General features: G+C 49.6%; 1 protein-coding gene and 1 non-coding gene across 3 annotated transcripts in view; one reads left to right on the top strand and one right to left on the bottom strand.

The window, feature by feature from the left end:
- Positions 1–2,795: 2,795 nt before the first annotated feature.
- Positions 2,796–16,464, bottom strand: part of ELMOD3 (ELMO domain containing 3) — a 27,835-nt gene continuing 14,166 nt past the window's right edge. Inside the window, exons 5-9 of one of the 2 annotated variants that reach the window (XM_058428572.1) lie at positions 15,782–15,850; positions 14,708–14,799; positions 4,687–4,763; positions 4,249–4,376; positions 2,796–3,751 (exon numbers count right to left, since the gene is read on the bottom strand). In XM_058428572.1, coding sequence (XP_058284555.1) covers positions 3,549–3,751; positions 4,249–4,376; positions 4,687–4,763; positions 14,708–14,799; positions 15,782–15,850 — 569 coding nt within the window. In that variant the 3' untranslated portion in view covers positions 2,796–3,548. Of the gene's footprint in view, positions 4,377–4,686; positions 4,764–14,707; positions 14,800–15,781; positions 15,851–16,464 lie in introns of both variants that reach the window. The other variant, XM_058428573.1, reaches the window with a different exon arrangement.
- Positions 11,009–11,069, top strand: LOC116484358 (U7 small nuclear RNA). The gene has a single exon (XR_004252532.1). It is a non-coding gene; the product is annotated as a U7 small nuclear RNA (small nuclear RNA).

Genomic DNA, 16,464 nt, shown 5'->3' with positions numbered 1-16,464 from the left:
GGAGAAGGTTGTGGCAATGGGCTTGGGATGCAGCTCCATTTAAGCCAGTATTTCTTCAGATGCCCTAATAAAGCACTGCCAGACAGCTTCAAGTGACATATGCTCACTGAGCAAGAGAGGACAGCTTTTCACAACTGTACCAAGCCTGGCTTATTACTTCATAGGCACATTGCACTGCATGTTTGGCTGGTGAGCCCAGGGCCACTGCGGGGCTGTGCGAAAAGCACCAGGCTAGCATGGACAGTCTTCAGTCTGATTCTTACCCTGCCTCTGTGATCCTAGGTAAGTTACTTTCCTTTGCTAGACCTTAGTTCATTCTCTTGGGTAATGAAGTGGTGGTGGGATGTCAGAGGCTAGAGAGCTAAATAGCAGGGAGAATGCAGTAGCCAAAAAGAGGTCCCATCTGAGAAGGCATGCCCAGGGGCCAAGAGCAGGGTGTCAGTGAGCCTGTGTCAGCTTGGACCAGAGGCCGTGAGGCCTGGCAAGGCTGCAACCACCCTGACTCACCCTCACCCCCAGGTCCTCTGGACTATGTGGCTTCTGAGCTCCAGAAATTGGATTCTTTCATCCCAAAACAAAAATTCTGATCAATTGGCAAGTTGAACTTGCTGATTTTGTGCCAAGAACCATAGATACCCCAGCCGGGTGTGGTGGCTCACGCCTATAACCCCAGCACTTTGGGAGGGCGAGATGGGCAGATCATTTGTGATCAGGAGTTTGAGACCAGTCTGGCCAACATGGAAACCCAGTCTCTACTAAAAATACAAAAAATTAGCCGGGCGTGGTTGCGCATGCCTGTAATCTCAGCTACTTGGGAGGCTGAGGCAGGAGAATCGCTTAAACCCGGGAGGTAGAGGTTGCAGTGAGCCGCGATTGCACCACTGCACTCCAGCCTGGGTGACAGAGACTCCAACTCAAAAAATAAAAATAAAAAAGAAATGAGCTCCTCTGTGGATCTGCCTCCATGTCTTCTCCATAGACTTCTTAGCCCTACTTGACAGCCTACACAAAGAGCAGGTGCCAGGGATGGTTTTTTAAAGGGGAGAGAATAAAGGTTGCACTACATTAGTGGTTCTGACAACCTCTGTAGAGATGGGGAGTATTTTAAGTCTCCTATGAAAGGCCTAGGCCCTTTCCCTATGAATATACACAGATTAAGATTTTTGTGGCTGGGCACGGTGGCTCATGCCTGTAATCCCAGCATTTTGGGAGGCAGAGGCAGGCGGAGTGCTTGCGCTCTGGGGTTTCAGACCAGCCTGGGGAACATGGTGAAACCCCATCTCTACCAAAAATACAAAACTTAGCTGGGTGTGGTGGCACACACCTGTAGTCCCAGCTACTCAGGAGGCTGAAGTGGGAGGATGGCTTGAGCCCGGGAGGTGGAGATTGCAGTGAGCTGAGATCGTGCCACTGCACTCCAGCCTGGGTGACAGAGTGAGATCCTGTTTCAAAAAAAAAAAAAAAAAGATTTTTGCATCTGCTTTCAGAGGGTTCAGGTACCCCTTACAACCAGTTCATTAACAGAACTGTAAATTTAAAATTGCCAGACTACATTATGGCTAATGTTCCAGGGTCTGAAGCTATGAGTACTCTGTCATCTGGGGGGCACTAAACAGGTGGAAGGTGGGCAGAAAGGACCCTGCAGAGGGAAGAACCACCCAACCTGATACTCCAAAATAGAGGCCGAGCTGCAGCTTTTCTCCCCCGCATTCCAACTCCTGCCATGCCCTGCCCAGCAATCTCCCTGCCATCTCTGCAGGTTAGCTGAGGACCAGACTGGAGGAAGTATTGTGAATGAAGGGGTTAGTTCAGGTCAGGCAGATAACACAAGGCAAACTATGGGGTTTGTTACCAGCCCCACCCTTGAGGCATCCTGCTGACAGCAGTCAGGAGTTCCCCTCCACGCCTGGGTGGCCACCTCTCTTCCCCACCTCTGTGACGGTTCCCCCTGCAGCAGTGGGTCAGACTTAAAGAGGCCTGCAGGGCTAGATAGTGGTCTTCCGTAGTATTCCACTAGAGGGAGTCCAGAAGACAGAAGGCAGCATAGTGGGGCTCTCACCTGCCCCCCACTCTCCAGCTCAGGTACCCTGGCCTGGAGGCTCTTTTTTTTTTTCTTTTTTTGAGACAGAGTCTGGCTCTGCTGCCCAGGCTGGAGTGCAGTGGCACAGTCTCGGCTCACTGCAAACTCTGCCTCCCGGATTCACACCATTCTCCTGCCTCAGCCTCCTGAATAGCTGGGACTACAGGCATCCGCCACCACTCCCGGCTAATTTTTTTCATTTTCAGTAGAGACGGGGTTTCACCGTGTTAGCCAGGATGGTTTTGATCTCCTGACCTTGTGATCCACCTGCTTCTGCCTCCCAAAGTGCTGGGATTACAGGCGTGAGCCACCGCGCCCAGCCTGGAGGCTCTTTTGGGAAGGAACCAACAGTGCTGGCCTTCGCCAGAAGCAAATGCAGGAAAAACGCTGTGCGGATGCCTTATACCAGTCAATCTTAACAAGAGCTGGGCTACCTCGTCCACTGGCTAGAGCTTGCAAGGAGTCTCTGGGCTTGTAAGTATAGCAGAGGATGGACATCCTATGAACCCAGCAGGGTTTGGCTGCAGCACAGGCAAACTTTGTCTCCTGGAGCCCATGACCAGGCTGGAACCCATCTATGCCTTCACCCTTAGGTGCGCCTGGCTCTAACCAGGTCCCAGAACAACAGGACCACAGGATGGTGCAAGACTTGTCTTGGAAAAAAACACCTGAGACGCTTAATTAGAACAATTCTTTTATTTGAAAACTGCTGGTACGAATTTCCTCCTTCCCTCATTTAGGCCAGAAACCCATCATGGGGCGTGCACAGCATCTACAGGAGGAAGCCCCAGCTTGTGGGGGCTAGGATGGAGCAGCTGTGAGAGACACCTAGCCAAATGTCCATTTTTCCATCATAAACAATGGAGCGGGGGTCAGGGGGAGAAGAGAGTGGGTAAGTGAATGGCCAGAAACTCCAGAGGGGGCCTGACACCCACCTGGTGAGGTACCTCCGTGCCCCACCCCCACTTAGGCCTCAGGCCCCTTGCTTGGGTCATGCTGCCCCGTCAGCTGCTGCCCCTGCCCTCTTCCTTTGAGTTCTAACAACACAGACACCGGTGCCTGAAAGCCCCGCTGCTGCCAGGGAGTCAGAATTCTGGCTGCCTCTACTTGGGAATCTCCTCCCATGTGGGGATCTGCAGAACATCCAGATGGGGCCATCCCACCTCATGGTCCATTCACTCCCAGTGGGATACACTGGAATTCAACCCGGAGACTGGAGCCCAACAGATTAAGGCAGAATTCTCCTTGCTCTGGAAGCAGGTCTGCGGGAAGTGGGTGAAGTCTAGCTGCCCCTCATGTCCCATGCTGGTGAGGGTACTTGGCTTTCCACAGCTAAGCCCAGGAGCTTCCTATATCCTGTCTGCTGAGACAGCAAGGGGTGCGGCCTGGCCAGGCTCCTGACATGGTTTCCACTGACCCTCTGAAAGCCCCTGCAGCTCAGCCTTTGAGCCTCCCTTCATCTCAGAGGTCAGATCAGCCATATGCCTTCAGATGAGTGAGACTGCAGGTCACTCTCGCCTGTGAAGGTGAGATCCTTGAAGGGTGGGGCTTCTGGCCCATAGCACTTCTGTGCTCCCAACAAGGAGGCCTGTCCCTTTGATACCCTGGCCAAGTACAGCTCCAGGGTCTTGAGCAGCCGCCGTGGGCTCTTCTTGGCCAATACTTCCAACTCTGCAACAGAGAGAATTGGGGAGCAGAAGGCTTGAGGGGGCTCTGGGTGACACAATAGTCAGGGCCTCAAGTCTAGCAGCTCTAGGGAGCACCCCCAACCCCTATCCCATGGAGAGAAAGGTGAAGGAGCCTCAGATGGAGAGATCACCAGAGAGGTAGGCTGGGGAGCCAGGTACCGCCACAAGGACCACACGCTCTACCTCGTCCACACAATTGCAACTTTGAATAGTCCAACTGTTGGACCCTGGCTCCCAATTTTGATCAAAACATATGCTTGTCATAAGTATAAGGCCAGAAAAGGGCGACAGTCAGGGCAGAGAAAGGAGAACTAGCAGACTCCAGGGGGTGGGTGATGGAGATTTTGGTAAGCTGGAATTTGAGAAAGTGTGGATGGGGAAGAACTGCAGCTAAAACCAGTCTAGCAACCACCTTGGGCTCTCTGGACCTGGGACACTGTGCATTCAGGAGCCTAGGCCTCCTCAGAAGAAAGAGCACACCTTTGAGGACAAAGCTCGTGTCTGAGATGGTCTTCCGCTGTGTCCTCCAGACATGTGCGAGGTGGAGGAATGTGGCGGCATAGAAGCTGTTCACCACGGGGATGACCTTCTGCTGCCGATTACACCCTCTGCAGGAAAAAGGCAGGGTGACCTGCTCGGCAGTGGATGAAGGCTGAGACCTAGGTTCCCTCCCGCCTTCCCTCCCCATTTCCCCAGGGGAGCCAGCCCAAACCCAGGATGCCCCCACCATTCCCTAGGAGCCTGATATCTGAGACCAGGGGTGGGAGGAGAGCTGTCCTGGGGAGACTGGTGCATGGGGACTTTGTCTAGGCCCTCCAAGAGCCAGCAGGTGGAGTAGGGCTGGGGAAAATGAAGCCAGAATGGGGACGAACCAGGCTTTGCTGGGTCACTCTAACCAGCTGGTGTTTGGGGACTCACCTGGAGAGACACTCCTCTCTCAAGGCCTGGATGGCGATGTGGGTGATGTTCACAGACATCAAACAGAAAGGGAATTGCTGGAATGGAGGGGGCACCCAGTCAGCAGCAACTCCAGCTCTCACTGTGTTTCCTGTCATCTGCAGCCTGGTGTGGCTCGCAGGCAAGCACAGCCCCAGAGGCAACAGCTGATATTATTACTGCCTCCACTTAATTTCCCCAATAATCTTCTTCCCGTCTTACAGATGAGGAACTAAGGCTCAGTGACCTTAAGTAACTTTCCTAAGGCATGGGAACCAGGATACCAACTAAGTTATTTGCTCCAGAGCTGGTGTGCACAACCCCCGTGCTAGCTCTCCAGCCTCTTCCATCAGCTCTCCTTGGCCTGCAGCAGACCCAACCCCTGGGCCCACATCACCTCCTGGCATCAGGATGAAGACAGAAGTGAGATGCTCAGTGCTTTAACTAGCCCTACAGGTTCTTAAAGTCTCCTCTCCCCTTCTTTGGGCTTCTGGTTGTCTGGCTGCTCATGAGCACCTCATCCTCAGGCAGATAGAGAAGATGCATGTGGGTAGAAGGTCATCCTGACTTGTGGGCACACCCCATCTCACGATAACACAGAGGCCTGAGAACCGGCTGTGTGGGTCAGACCCCGAGAGGAGGCAGCCTGAGTCTGGCAGGGGAGCTTCACCAGGACAGGCCTCAGAATCCCCTACAGGGACAGCTTTAATGCTCTATGTTTAGTCAGGCAAGCTCCTTTCTTTAATAACAGTGAAACCAAGCTTGCAAAATCGCTGAATGGAAAGGGCCTTTTTTTCAGGGAACTTGCAGACATGACATGTTATTTTCCCCTGTTGCACATACACAAGGACACCCAGTGAGAGGAACACATAGACCAGTGCATTCCTTAGTACAGAACAAGAACCAAGGTCTATCTATCCCACCTGCTTCCCAACTGAAGAAAAATCCATTACATTATAGTACAGAACTGTACTGCCCAGTATGGTGGTGACCAGCTGCATGTAGCTATTTAAATAAATTAAACATTAAAAACAAATAGAAATTCAGCTCCTTAGTGGTACTAGCCACATTTCCAGTGCTCAGTAGTCACGTGTGCTTAGTGGCTGCTGTACTGGATGGTGCATTTCCAATATCTAGACCACTTCTGTCACTGCAGAAAGTTCTGGACAGTGCTGAACTGCAGAAGGTCTTCTGGCTCCACAGAGATTTTTCTCAGGGTCTTCCATGACACCTGAATTCCAGATCTTGGCCTGGCTACCTGGTAGCTGTGTGTCCTTGAGAAGGTCACCTAACCTCTGTGAAACTCAGTCTTCCCATCTCTCAAAATCAAAAAGGACATAAACTTTGAGTGCTGTGCAGAAAAAAGTTAACACAGCAGGCCTGAGACTCCTTAGAACCTAAGCCTTAGAAAATGCTTAGATCAGGCCATGGCTGACAGCTGAGAACTTGGATTTTAAGATGGTTCCCATCATTCCCTAACATTGTTCCTCAACTGCTCACGCAAACAAGATAGTTTTTGCTGGCTTGGCCCGGGGCTCACAATCTAGCACTTTGGGATTACAGGCGGATGGATCACTTGAGTCTAGGAGTTCAAGACCAGCCTGGGCAACATGGTGAGATCCTGTCTCTACAAAATTTTTTTTTTTTTTTTCAAAAAAACAAACACAAAAAAGATACTTTATGCAGAACACCAGCTTTCCCTCTGTGATTCCAGAATTTTGGTATGTGCTAGGCAGAGGGTGCCTACATGACCAGCATGTCATGGTAAAAACCTTGAGTACTGGGTACCTCTAATGAGCTTCCCGATTGGTGACATTTTACACGTATTGCACAATTTGGCAGTGGAAGAATGAAGTGCGTTCTGTGTGATTCCATTAGGAGAGGCCTCTTGGACATCAGCACCTGGTTTCCTGCGGAATTTGTCCCATGTAATTCTTCCCTTTGCTGATTTTGCTTCCGTTGTACTAAATCAGAACTGTCAAGTGTAACTATATGTAGAGTCCCTTGAGTCTCTCAGGAATCATTGAACCTGCAGGTGGTCTTGGGAATCCAGCGCTAGTGCCACACTAGGCAAAGTCAAGTCACTAATCATTACAACAACTCCATGAGACAGATTTTTTTTTTTTTTGAGATGGAGTCTTGCTCTGTCGCCCAGGCTGGAGTGCAGTGCAGTGGTGTGATCTTGGTTCACTGCAACCTCTGTCTCCTGGGTTCAAGGGATTCTGCCTCAGCCTCCCGAATAGCTGGGACTATAGGCACGTGCCACCACACCTGGCTAATTTTTGTATTTTGAGTAGAGACAGGGTTTCACCATGTTGGTCAGGCTGGTCTTGAACTCCTGACCTCAACTGATCTGCCCGCCTCAGCCCCCCAAAGTGCTGGGATTACAGGCATAAGCCACTGTGCCTGGCCTTATGAGACAGATTTTGTCAACACTTAACATTTTATCCCACTACTCACCTCACAGAGTTGCTGTGAGCATTACTTAAGATCATCATGTGCAAAATACTAGGCACAATACCTAGCCCAAGTAGGTATTAACAAATGTTTATTATTATTATTATTATTATTATTATTATTATTATTTTTGGAGACGGAGTCTCGCTCTGTCGCCCAGGCTGGAGTGCAGTGGCGCAATCTCGGCTCACTGCAAGCTCCGCCTCCCGGGTTCACGCCATTCTCCTGCCTCAGCCTCCCAAGTAGCTGGGAACTACAGGCGCCCGCCACCACGCCCGGCTAATTTTTTTTTTGTATTTTTAGTAGAAACGGGGTTTCACCGTGGTCTCGATCTCCTGACCTCGTGATTCGCCCGCCTCGGCCTCCCAAAGTGCTGGGATTACAAGCGTGAGCCACCACGCCCAGCCTACAAATGTTCATCATTATTATACTTGCCTCAACATGGGTAGCTGAGTACAGCATTAGTGCTGACCTTCATGTATACTTCTGTACCTTCAGATATTGCCTATTTAATGATCATATATACTTGCATAATATCATCCCTTCCCTTGATTTCTTTCAATCTAAAAATAAATATGAGAAAAACAGTATGGTAACAACATTATTAACAGAGGACCTGAACTTAGTGTTCATCCATTCTCAGGAACATTCTAGTTTTGAGACAGAGTTTCGCTCTTGTTGCTCAGGCTGGAGTGCAGTGGCACGATCTCAGCTCACCGCAACCTCCGCCTCACAGGTTCAAGAGATTCTCCTGCCTCAGCCTCCCGAGTAGCTGGGATTACAGGCACGCGCCACCATGCCTGGCTAATTTTGTATTTTTAGTAGAGACAAGGTTTTTCCATGTTGATGTGTTGATCAGGATGGTCTCAAATTCCCAACCTCAAGTGATCTGCCTGTCTTGGCCTCCCAAAGTGCTGGGATTACAGGCGTGAGCCACCATGCCCAGCCCGGGGAACATTCTTAAAAAGCCCACTTACTGGCCAGGCATGGTGGCTCACGCCTGTAATCCCAGCATTTTGGGAAGCTGAGGTGGGCACATCACTTGAGGTCAGGAGATCAAGACTAGCCTGACCAACATGGTGAAACCCTGTCTCTCCTAAAAACACAAAAATTAGCTAGGTGTAGTGGTGGGCACTTGTAATTCCAGCTACTTGGGAGGCTCAGGCAGAAGAATCGCTTGAACTCGGGAGGCAGAGGTTGCAGTGAGCTGATATCGTGCCATGCATTCTAGTAGCCTGGCGACAGAGCAAGACTCCATCTCAAAAAAAAAAAAAAAAAAAAAAAAAAGCCTACTTATTAAAAAATGGTAAAAAAAATTAGATTTCAGATCTAAATGTCTCCTTTCCTTCAGCAGTTCCCTCAGACCTAAAAAGCATTGTTTAGAGCTAAAATACTGCACTGAAACTGACTAAAACACAGCAGAGGAACTCAGACCTGGACATTTTTGTGCTTCCATTTACAATTTCATTTATCCTCATGCCTCATGTTTGGGCTTAGAAACCTTTGTCTGCTGAAGCAGGAAGACCAGAGTATCTTCTGCGGCTGCTGCTGACCTGGCCCCAACCCTGAAGATTCCAATTGAGTGGTTCTGATGGGGAGAGTCTAAGCGTCTGCACTCTCACTGCTATGTGACTCTTCAGGGTGTGCTGCTGGCTGGGAATCAATGCTGTACAGAGCCCACCGCCAGGCCAGCTATCAGGAAACAGGGGCTCCAGGCCCAGCTTCACCACTTATGAGCTATGGCTTTGTTCAGAAACATTGTGACTCTCTTACCTGCACATTCCTCTGCTGGAAGGGGAGATTGACAAGGCTCATCTCGGCCCTCCCTCTCTCACAGGATGGGCATGTTGATGGAATGGAGTGATGGAAACTGCTTGGAAAACTATAAGAATTGTTGTCTGTAAGTAAGCATTATTTGTGTGTATGTGTGTGTGTGTTTTTGAGATGGAGTCCCACTCTGTCGCCCAGGCTGGAGTGCAGTGGTGTGAACTTGGCTCACTGCAACTTCCACCTCCCAGGTTCAAGGGATTCTCATGCCTCAGCCTCCGGAGTAGCTGGGATTACAGGCGTGCGCCAGCAACCCAGCTAAATTTTTGTACTTTTAGTAGAGACGGGGTTTCGTCATGTTGCCCAGGCTGGTCTCGAACTCCTGACCTCAAGTGATCCGCCCGCCTTGGCCTCCCAAAGTGCTGGGATTACAGCATGAGCCACCATGCCCAGCCGGTAAGCATCATTATAAAGTGCTTCCTCGCCTGCCAGCAAGGAACCCAATGCACGGTGCCTCTCTCAGTGCGACTGTGCTGTAGCGCTACTCCTTAGGACAGCGTGGTCGAAGCACTTCCATACCACTGGGATGGATAGGAGTCTGGGAGTCCCCCTAGCATTTGCAATTTTGGACAATTCTCCTTTAGCAGGTTGTCCCATGGGTACCTAAAACATTAACTTTCTCCTTAGGAGAGAACGAGACTGGCTGCTGGCAGGGCTATATCCCCCAGCTGGTATTCTGATCTCATAAATTCTCTCCTGAAAAACTCTTTGTTTTCAAGATTCATGAGGGCTGCCAGTCAAGTTAAACTTTATTTATTTATTTATTTATTTATTTTTGAAACAGAGTCTCGCTCTGCTGCCCTGGCTGGAGTGCAGTGGCACGATGTCAGCTCACTGCAACCTCCGCCCTCCTGGGTTCAAGCTATTCTCCTGCCTCAGCCTCCCGACTAACTGGGATTACAGCCACCTGCCACCACACTCAGGTAATATTTTGTATTTTTAGTAGAGAGGGTTTCACCAAATTGGCCAGGCTGGTCTTGAACTTCTGACCTTAAGCGATTCACCCACCTTGGCCTCCCAAAGTGTTGGGATTACAGGTGTGAGCCACTGTGCCCGGCCTGTTTTACTTTATTTTTTACATAAGTTATTTATTTATTTATTTATTTTGAGATGGAGTTTTGCCCTTATTGCCCAGGCTAGAGTGCAATGGCACCATCTTGGCTCACTGCAACCTCAGCCTCCCGAGTTCAAGCAATTCTACCTCAGCCTCCCAAGTAGCTGGGGTTACAGGCATGTGCCACCACGCCCAGTTAATTTTTTTTGTATTTTCAGTAGAGATGGAGTTTCACCGTGTTGGCCGGGTTGGTCTCAAACTCCTGACCTCACGTGATCTGCCCACCTCGGCCTCCTAAACTGCTGGGATTACAGGTGCGAGCCACCACGCCCGGCCTGTATTACTTTAAAACATTGGAATTACCTATAGTTCAAGGTATTATAAAGTAAAGCTGGAAGGGATCTTAGGCCAACCCCCTCATTTCATAAAGTAGTATACACTGAGGCCCTGAGAGGTTAAGTGACTTGCCTTAAGTCACAGCTACTAACACTGCAGCTTGAACTTGAATCTAGCTTCTGACACCTAAACCAGCTCTCTTATTTTATGGTATTAAACTATTCTTCCTTAAACATGTTTTTTAAAAAAAAACATTTTATTGTGGTAAGAACACATAACATTAGCTCTAATCTCTTTTTTTTTTTTGAGGTGGAGTTTTGCTTTTGTTGCCAGGCTGGAATGCAATGGTGCAATCTCGGCTCACTGCAACCTCCACCTTCTGGGTTCAAGCGATTCTCCTGCCTCAGCCTCCCACGTAGCTGGGACTACAGGCACGCACCAGCATGCCTGGCTAATTTTTGTATTTTTAGTAGAGACGGGGTTTCACTATTTTGGCCAGGCTGGTCTTGAACTCCTGACCTCGTGATCCTCCCACCTCGGCCTCCCAAAGTGCTGGGATTACAGGTGTGAGCCACCGTGCCTGGCCCAGATTTTCCTTTTTCTCCAGAGATTTAGAAATTACGTTTATTGCAGTGTCACAGCTCTTCTATAATTTGTCTAGCAGGTTTTCTGGTTCTTCATGAGAACCCCTCCTCAAAAAAATTATGTTTTATGATTGAAACAAAAATCTTAACATTGCTGGTGCGATTCTGAATATACAGAGAGGATACATTTAAGACAATTACATGATAGATAAGAGAGGGAACAGGGACTTAACTATGTTGCCATACCAACAGACCACCAGTTAATTAGGGGTACATAAAGTTTCCTTTTATCTTTTTTTTAAAAATTTTTGAGACAGTCTTGTTCTGTCACTCAGGCTGGAGTGCAGTGGTGCGATCTTGGGTTCATCCTCCGCCTCCTGGGTTCAAGCGATTCTCCTGCCTTAGCCTCCTGAGTAGCTGGGATTACAGGTGCACACCCCCATGCCCGGCTAATTTATGTATTTTTAGTAGAGATGGGGTTTCGCCATGTTGGCCAGGCTGGTCTCAAACTCTTCACCTCAAGTCATCTGCCTGCCTCGGCCTCCCAATGTGCTGGGATTACAGGAGTGAGCCACCGCGCCCAGCCTTAAAGTTTCCTTTCAAAATTAAGATATTTTCCTATTCTATACAAATATAATTTGATATGGTTTTGTCTATCTTTTTTTTTTTTTTTTTGAGATAGAGTCTCGCTCTGTCACCCAGGCTGGAGTGTAGTGGCGCGATCCTGGCTCACTGCAACCTCTTCCTCCTGGTTTCAAGCGATTCTCCTGCCTTAGCCTCCTGAATAGCTGGGACTACAGGCACGTGCCACCACACCTGGCTAATTTTTTTATTTTTAGTAGAATTGGGGTTTCACCATGTTGGCCAGGGTGGTCTTGAACTCCTGACCTCAAGTGATCCACCTGCCTCAGCCTCCCAAAGTGCTGGGATTATAGGTGTGAGCCACCATGCCCGGCCAATTTGATATGGTTTTGAAAAAAAATAGTACAACCCAAAAACTGGTGAAATGATTCTGTTTCACCCAGAAAGTAAAATAATATATGATAAAATTTTCATAAATATTTTTTAGAGAGGAAAAAACCCAAAAATGCCAGATTCTGTCACATCACTCCAGTGTTTTCCATCTCACTTACAGTAAATGTTTACAACAGCCTAAAAGACCACCAAGTGATCTTTTCTCCTGTCACTTTCATCTCTACCTCAGCCACACTCTGGCTATTTTTCTTTTCTGAGACAGAGTCTCTCTTTGTCACCTAGGCTGGAGTGCAGTGGTGCAATCTCTGTTCACCGCAACCTCTGCCTCCAGGTTCAAGTGATTTTCCTGCCTCAGCCTCCTGAGTAGCTGAGATTACAGGCACGTGCCACTACGCCTGGCTAATTTTTATGTTTTATTTTTTTTCCAAGACAGAGTCTTGCTCTGTCGCCAAGGCTAGAGTGCCGTGGCACAATCTCGGCTCACTGCAACCTCCACCTCCCAGGTTCAAGCAATTCTCCTGCCTCAGCCTCCCGAGTAGCTGGGATTACAGGTGCATACCACCAGGCCTGGCTAAATTTTCTGTTTTTAGTAGAGACGGGGTTACACCATGTTGGCCAGCCTGGTCTTAAACTCTTAACCTCGTGATCCACCTACCTCAGCCTCCCAAAGTGCTGAGATTACAGGCATGAGCCACCATACCCCACCCTAATTTTTGTATTTTTAGTAGAGATGGGATTTCACCATGTCGGCCAGGCTGGCCTCGAACTCGGGACCTCAAGTGATCCACCCTCTTCAGCCTCCCAAAGTGCTGGGATTACAGGCGTGAGCCACCACGCCCGACCTACTCTTGCTATTTTTTAAGCAGAGCTAGCAGGCACCCCCTCAGGGCTTTTGCATTTGCTGCATCCTCCTCCCGGAATACTCCCCCGAGATCTTCCTCCTCATAGCGCTGGAAGAGAACGACCTGGCCTCTCACTCTAGTCCTGGAATCAGAGGCATGAAAAAGAAGATGAGCTACTCCTCCCTCTTACCCTGAAAGCCCAGGTCCTCCCAGCGGTCTCCATGAAGGGCACAGTCAAACTTGGAGCCGGTCAGCTTCTTATAGATGGTCTGGAGGACTCGGCCATGCACTGGGTCTTGGCTATCCAGGCCACCTGCCCCAAAACACACCCACACTGTCTGCCAGATTGCCCCTCATGGGAGAACTGGGTGCTTCTCAGAGAATGTGAGATCTGGACAGTGAGACACCCAGTTCTCAGCTCCCACTCTCACCCGCCAACCATGGTACATGCAATATTCCTGGCTTAGCCTCAGCAACAGAGTCAGCACACGCGGTCTTGCCCGACCACAGATGCAGCAACTGCCCTGTGGGCTCGCATTGCACTCACACTGAGCAATGGTCAGGACCAAGTCCCTTTCTTCCCGAAGGCCCTGGTGGAGCTTTGGAGGCCCAAAGAGGTAGTGTCGGAGGGCAGCGAGCCCAGTCCTTCGAATAGTTGGTTGGATTCTTTTCTGGGGAAGAAGTTGCAGGCAATGGGCAGAATGCTGGTTCATCTCCCTTAATCAACTTCCCATCAGGCTCAGACCAGAGGCAGTGCTTGCAGAAAGTAATTCCCCCAGCTATCTGGCTGGTCTTTGGGCCAGGGGAAGGAGGCAGAAGCTGCGAGGCACCTGTTGAGTCTCTAGAGCCAGGCTCTTCCAGCTCCCAGATTTTTTGCAAGGTGAAAGAGACATCCCCAAGTGTAGGTATTATCAGCCATTATTTGCATTTAGTCCTCTGGGCTTTTCCAGAACTAGGTATTCCACTGACTCCCACGGGGGTTACACATGCCCAGCTCCCCCAGGCAGTCAGACAAATGCCAGGACAGGTTTCCCAGGAGGTGGGGACTCACTGGAGTTAGATGACTCTGAGGGGTAGCTGGAATCTTTTGGTCACAATCAGCACTTTCCAAGTGAGGTCATGTTGGCTTCTCATGGCTCAGGGTCACTACTGCAAGCCTTAGAATATTCTGATTTCGGTAGCTTTTGGCTCTCTGGGTCCTATAAAACAACTTGGTTCCTATCTTTTTAGCCTCTCTCCCCTGAGCCAGGTTTTAGGTAGAAGACCTGAAATCACATTTCTCTAAACGTATTGTTACTCAATACGGCCCAGAAAGCTCCCCAGCTTTTTTTATTTTTTACAGAGACAGGGTCTCACTCTGTTGCCCAGGTGTGATCATAGCTTACTGCAGCCTTGAACTCCTGGGCTCAAGTGACCCCTCACCTCAGCCTCCTCCGAAAGTGCTGGTATTACAGGCGTGAGCCACTATGCCCAGCACCCAACCCACCCCTAGCGTTTATTCCCCCAAATATTCCTTCTTTTTCCAACTTATATCTTTCTTAAGTTCCTAAATAGCTTCTGGTTCCCCGAGGGAATGGAAGGTTTTCCTCTACTGGCCATGAATCACTCAGCTCCCTGAACAGTTTGCCTTGCCTCTGCAAGGATCTACCTAGTACTTGATTCTAGATGTCCTCATCCCTAAAAGGGAAGAGTAGAGAAACAGCTATACAGGCCCCTGAATGACAGGGCCACAGGAGCTGTAAGGGCATAGTCCCACAAAAGCTACCAAGGCCCCAAATGAAGCATGGGTCCTAGGCCACCCATGATCCTGGGGCACCAAGATCTTAGGGGAGATTTGCTTGCCCAGTGCCCTATCCTGGTGGGATAGAAGCTTGGCTCCTAGGGAAAAGGCACTTTGCTTGAGACTCCAAACCCTGCTACCATCATACCTTGAAGGAGGAAAGGTCCACAGTCTGGAAGTGCTGCAGGGCCTCACTGAAGGAGATTAGCTGCCCAGGCTGCTCTGAGCTAGCCTGGCTCCCTGTGGCAAAAGGGAAGACATGGCAGGATTTATAGGAGTCATTCTGTCAACAAACATTTACTGAGGCCCTCCTACTTGTCGCCTCCAAGCCAAGCACTGGCTTCCAGTTGAACATCAGACACCTACAGCTACAACCAATCTTGTTTCAAGAGGCTGCTGGCATTATCGGCGGAGATGACTCTCTTTTTGGACTAGGCTATTCAGTCTTGCTAGGCCAACCTCTGCGGTGAGTATGGGGCGGATCTGCCTCGCAAAACAATCCCTAAATTCTCTCATCTGTGAGGGGGCAAGCCACTGCCTGGGGTGGGTACCCGCAGAAGAGCATGCAACCAGTTTGTTTAAGGGCCTTTCCTAATTTCCACTTTTCCCTTCTTACACCCTGTATAGGAACCTCCAACCATACACCTCTGTTATAGCCAATAGGGAATTAACTGATCAGTTAGCAATATAGGTGATGGCTGATACTATTCACTGGGCCCCAGGAGCTGAAGAGAGGCTCAGGCTAGATATAGGTCCTAGTTCTATCGCTTCATCCAAACCTCTTAGAAAGAAACAGGAGGCAATTTTTACTCAGCCTTCAGAGCCTTCCAGCAGATTCCTTCAGCTCCCATCCCCAGGGGCTTCCTTGTGCAGTAAACAACCTGAGCAGCCTTACACAAGGGCCCTGTCTCCATCCTCCTGCCCAACCTCGCCACTTTGTAGAAGCTGCCCTAACCAAGGTCAACCCTGTCTTCTCTCATGGCTGGGTGGAAGATGGACAGGGATGGCAGCCCTTTCTCCATGGCCTTCACTCTGGTTTCCTCCAGAGGTAGGATGTCATCATCTTAGGATTTGAAAAAGATATTGTAATCTATGTTACAGAGTTAAAATTCTGTCAGAATTTCTATCTCCTAGTCCCAGACTCACAGAAACATTTGCCACATGTGCGGATGGTGCCTTTGCTGGCAGAGGGGCTATGGGGAGAAGCAGCATTCCTAGTTACCTGTCTCTGGCTGGATGGTGTCCACAGCTTCCCATTCTTCTTGGGCTTTCACCACCTCTGTACTCACAACTGCAATAGTGGGAGAAAAGGAGACCCTCTGAGATCTAGGTATGTCTGGGCCTCTACTGCAGACCCCAGCCTTGTCTGCCTGCCTTGGGCCTATTTTTTTTTAAGAGATGGGGTCTCACTGTGTTGCCCAGGCTGGAGTGCAGTGGCTATTCACAGGCATGATCCCACTATTGATCAGCACAGGATTTTTGAACTGCTCCATTTCTGACCTGGGCCAATTTTCCCTTCTTTAGGCCACCTGGTGGTCCCCGACTCCCGGGTGGTCCCCATATTGATGCTGAACTTATAGTGGGGCCACGTGATCGGCATAGCACACTACAGCCCAGAATTCCTGGACTCAAGCAATCCTCCTGCCTCAGCCTCCTGAGTACCTGGGACTATAGGCACGCACTACCACATTCGGCTGCCTTGGATCTTAACACCCTCTGATCCTCTCCTCACAGGTTTGCTAGAGTGAGCTTTTGAAAAGTAAGATTGGCTGGGTGCAGTGGCTCATGCCTGTAATCCCAGCACTTTGGGAGGCTGAGGCAGGCAGATCACGAGGTCAGGAGATCGAGACCATCCTGGCTAACACAGTGAAACCCTGTCTCTACTAAAAATACAAAAAATTAGCC

The sequence above is a fragment of the Hylobates moloch genome, unplaced genomic scaffold (genome assembly GCF_009828535.3).
Source record: "Hylobates moloch isolate HMO894 unplaced genomic scaffold, HMol_V3 SCAFFOLD_15, whole genome shotgun sequence".
Lineage (NCBI taxonomy): Eukaryota > Metazoa > Chordata > Mammalia > Primates > Hylobatidae > Hylobates > Hylobates moloch.
The sequence above is the reverse complement of the archived record's forward strand: the minus strand, read 5'-3'. Positions and strand labels throughout refer to the sequence as shown.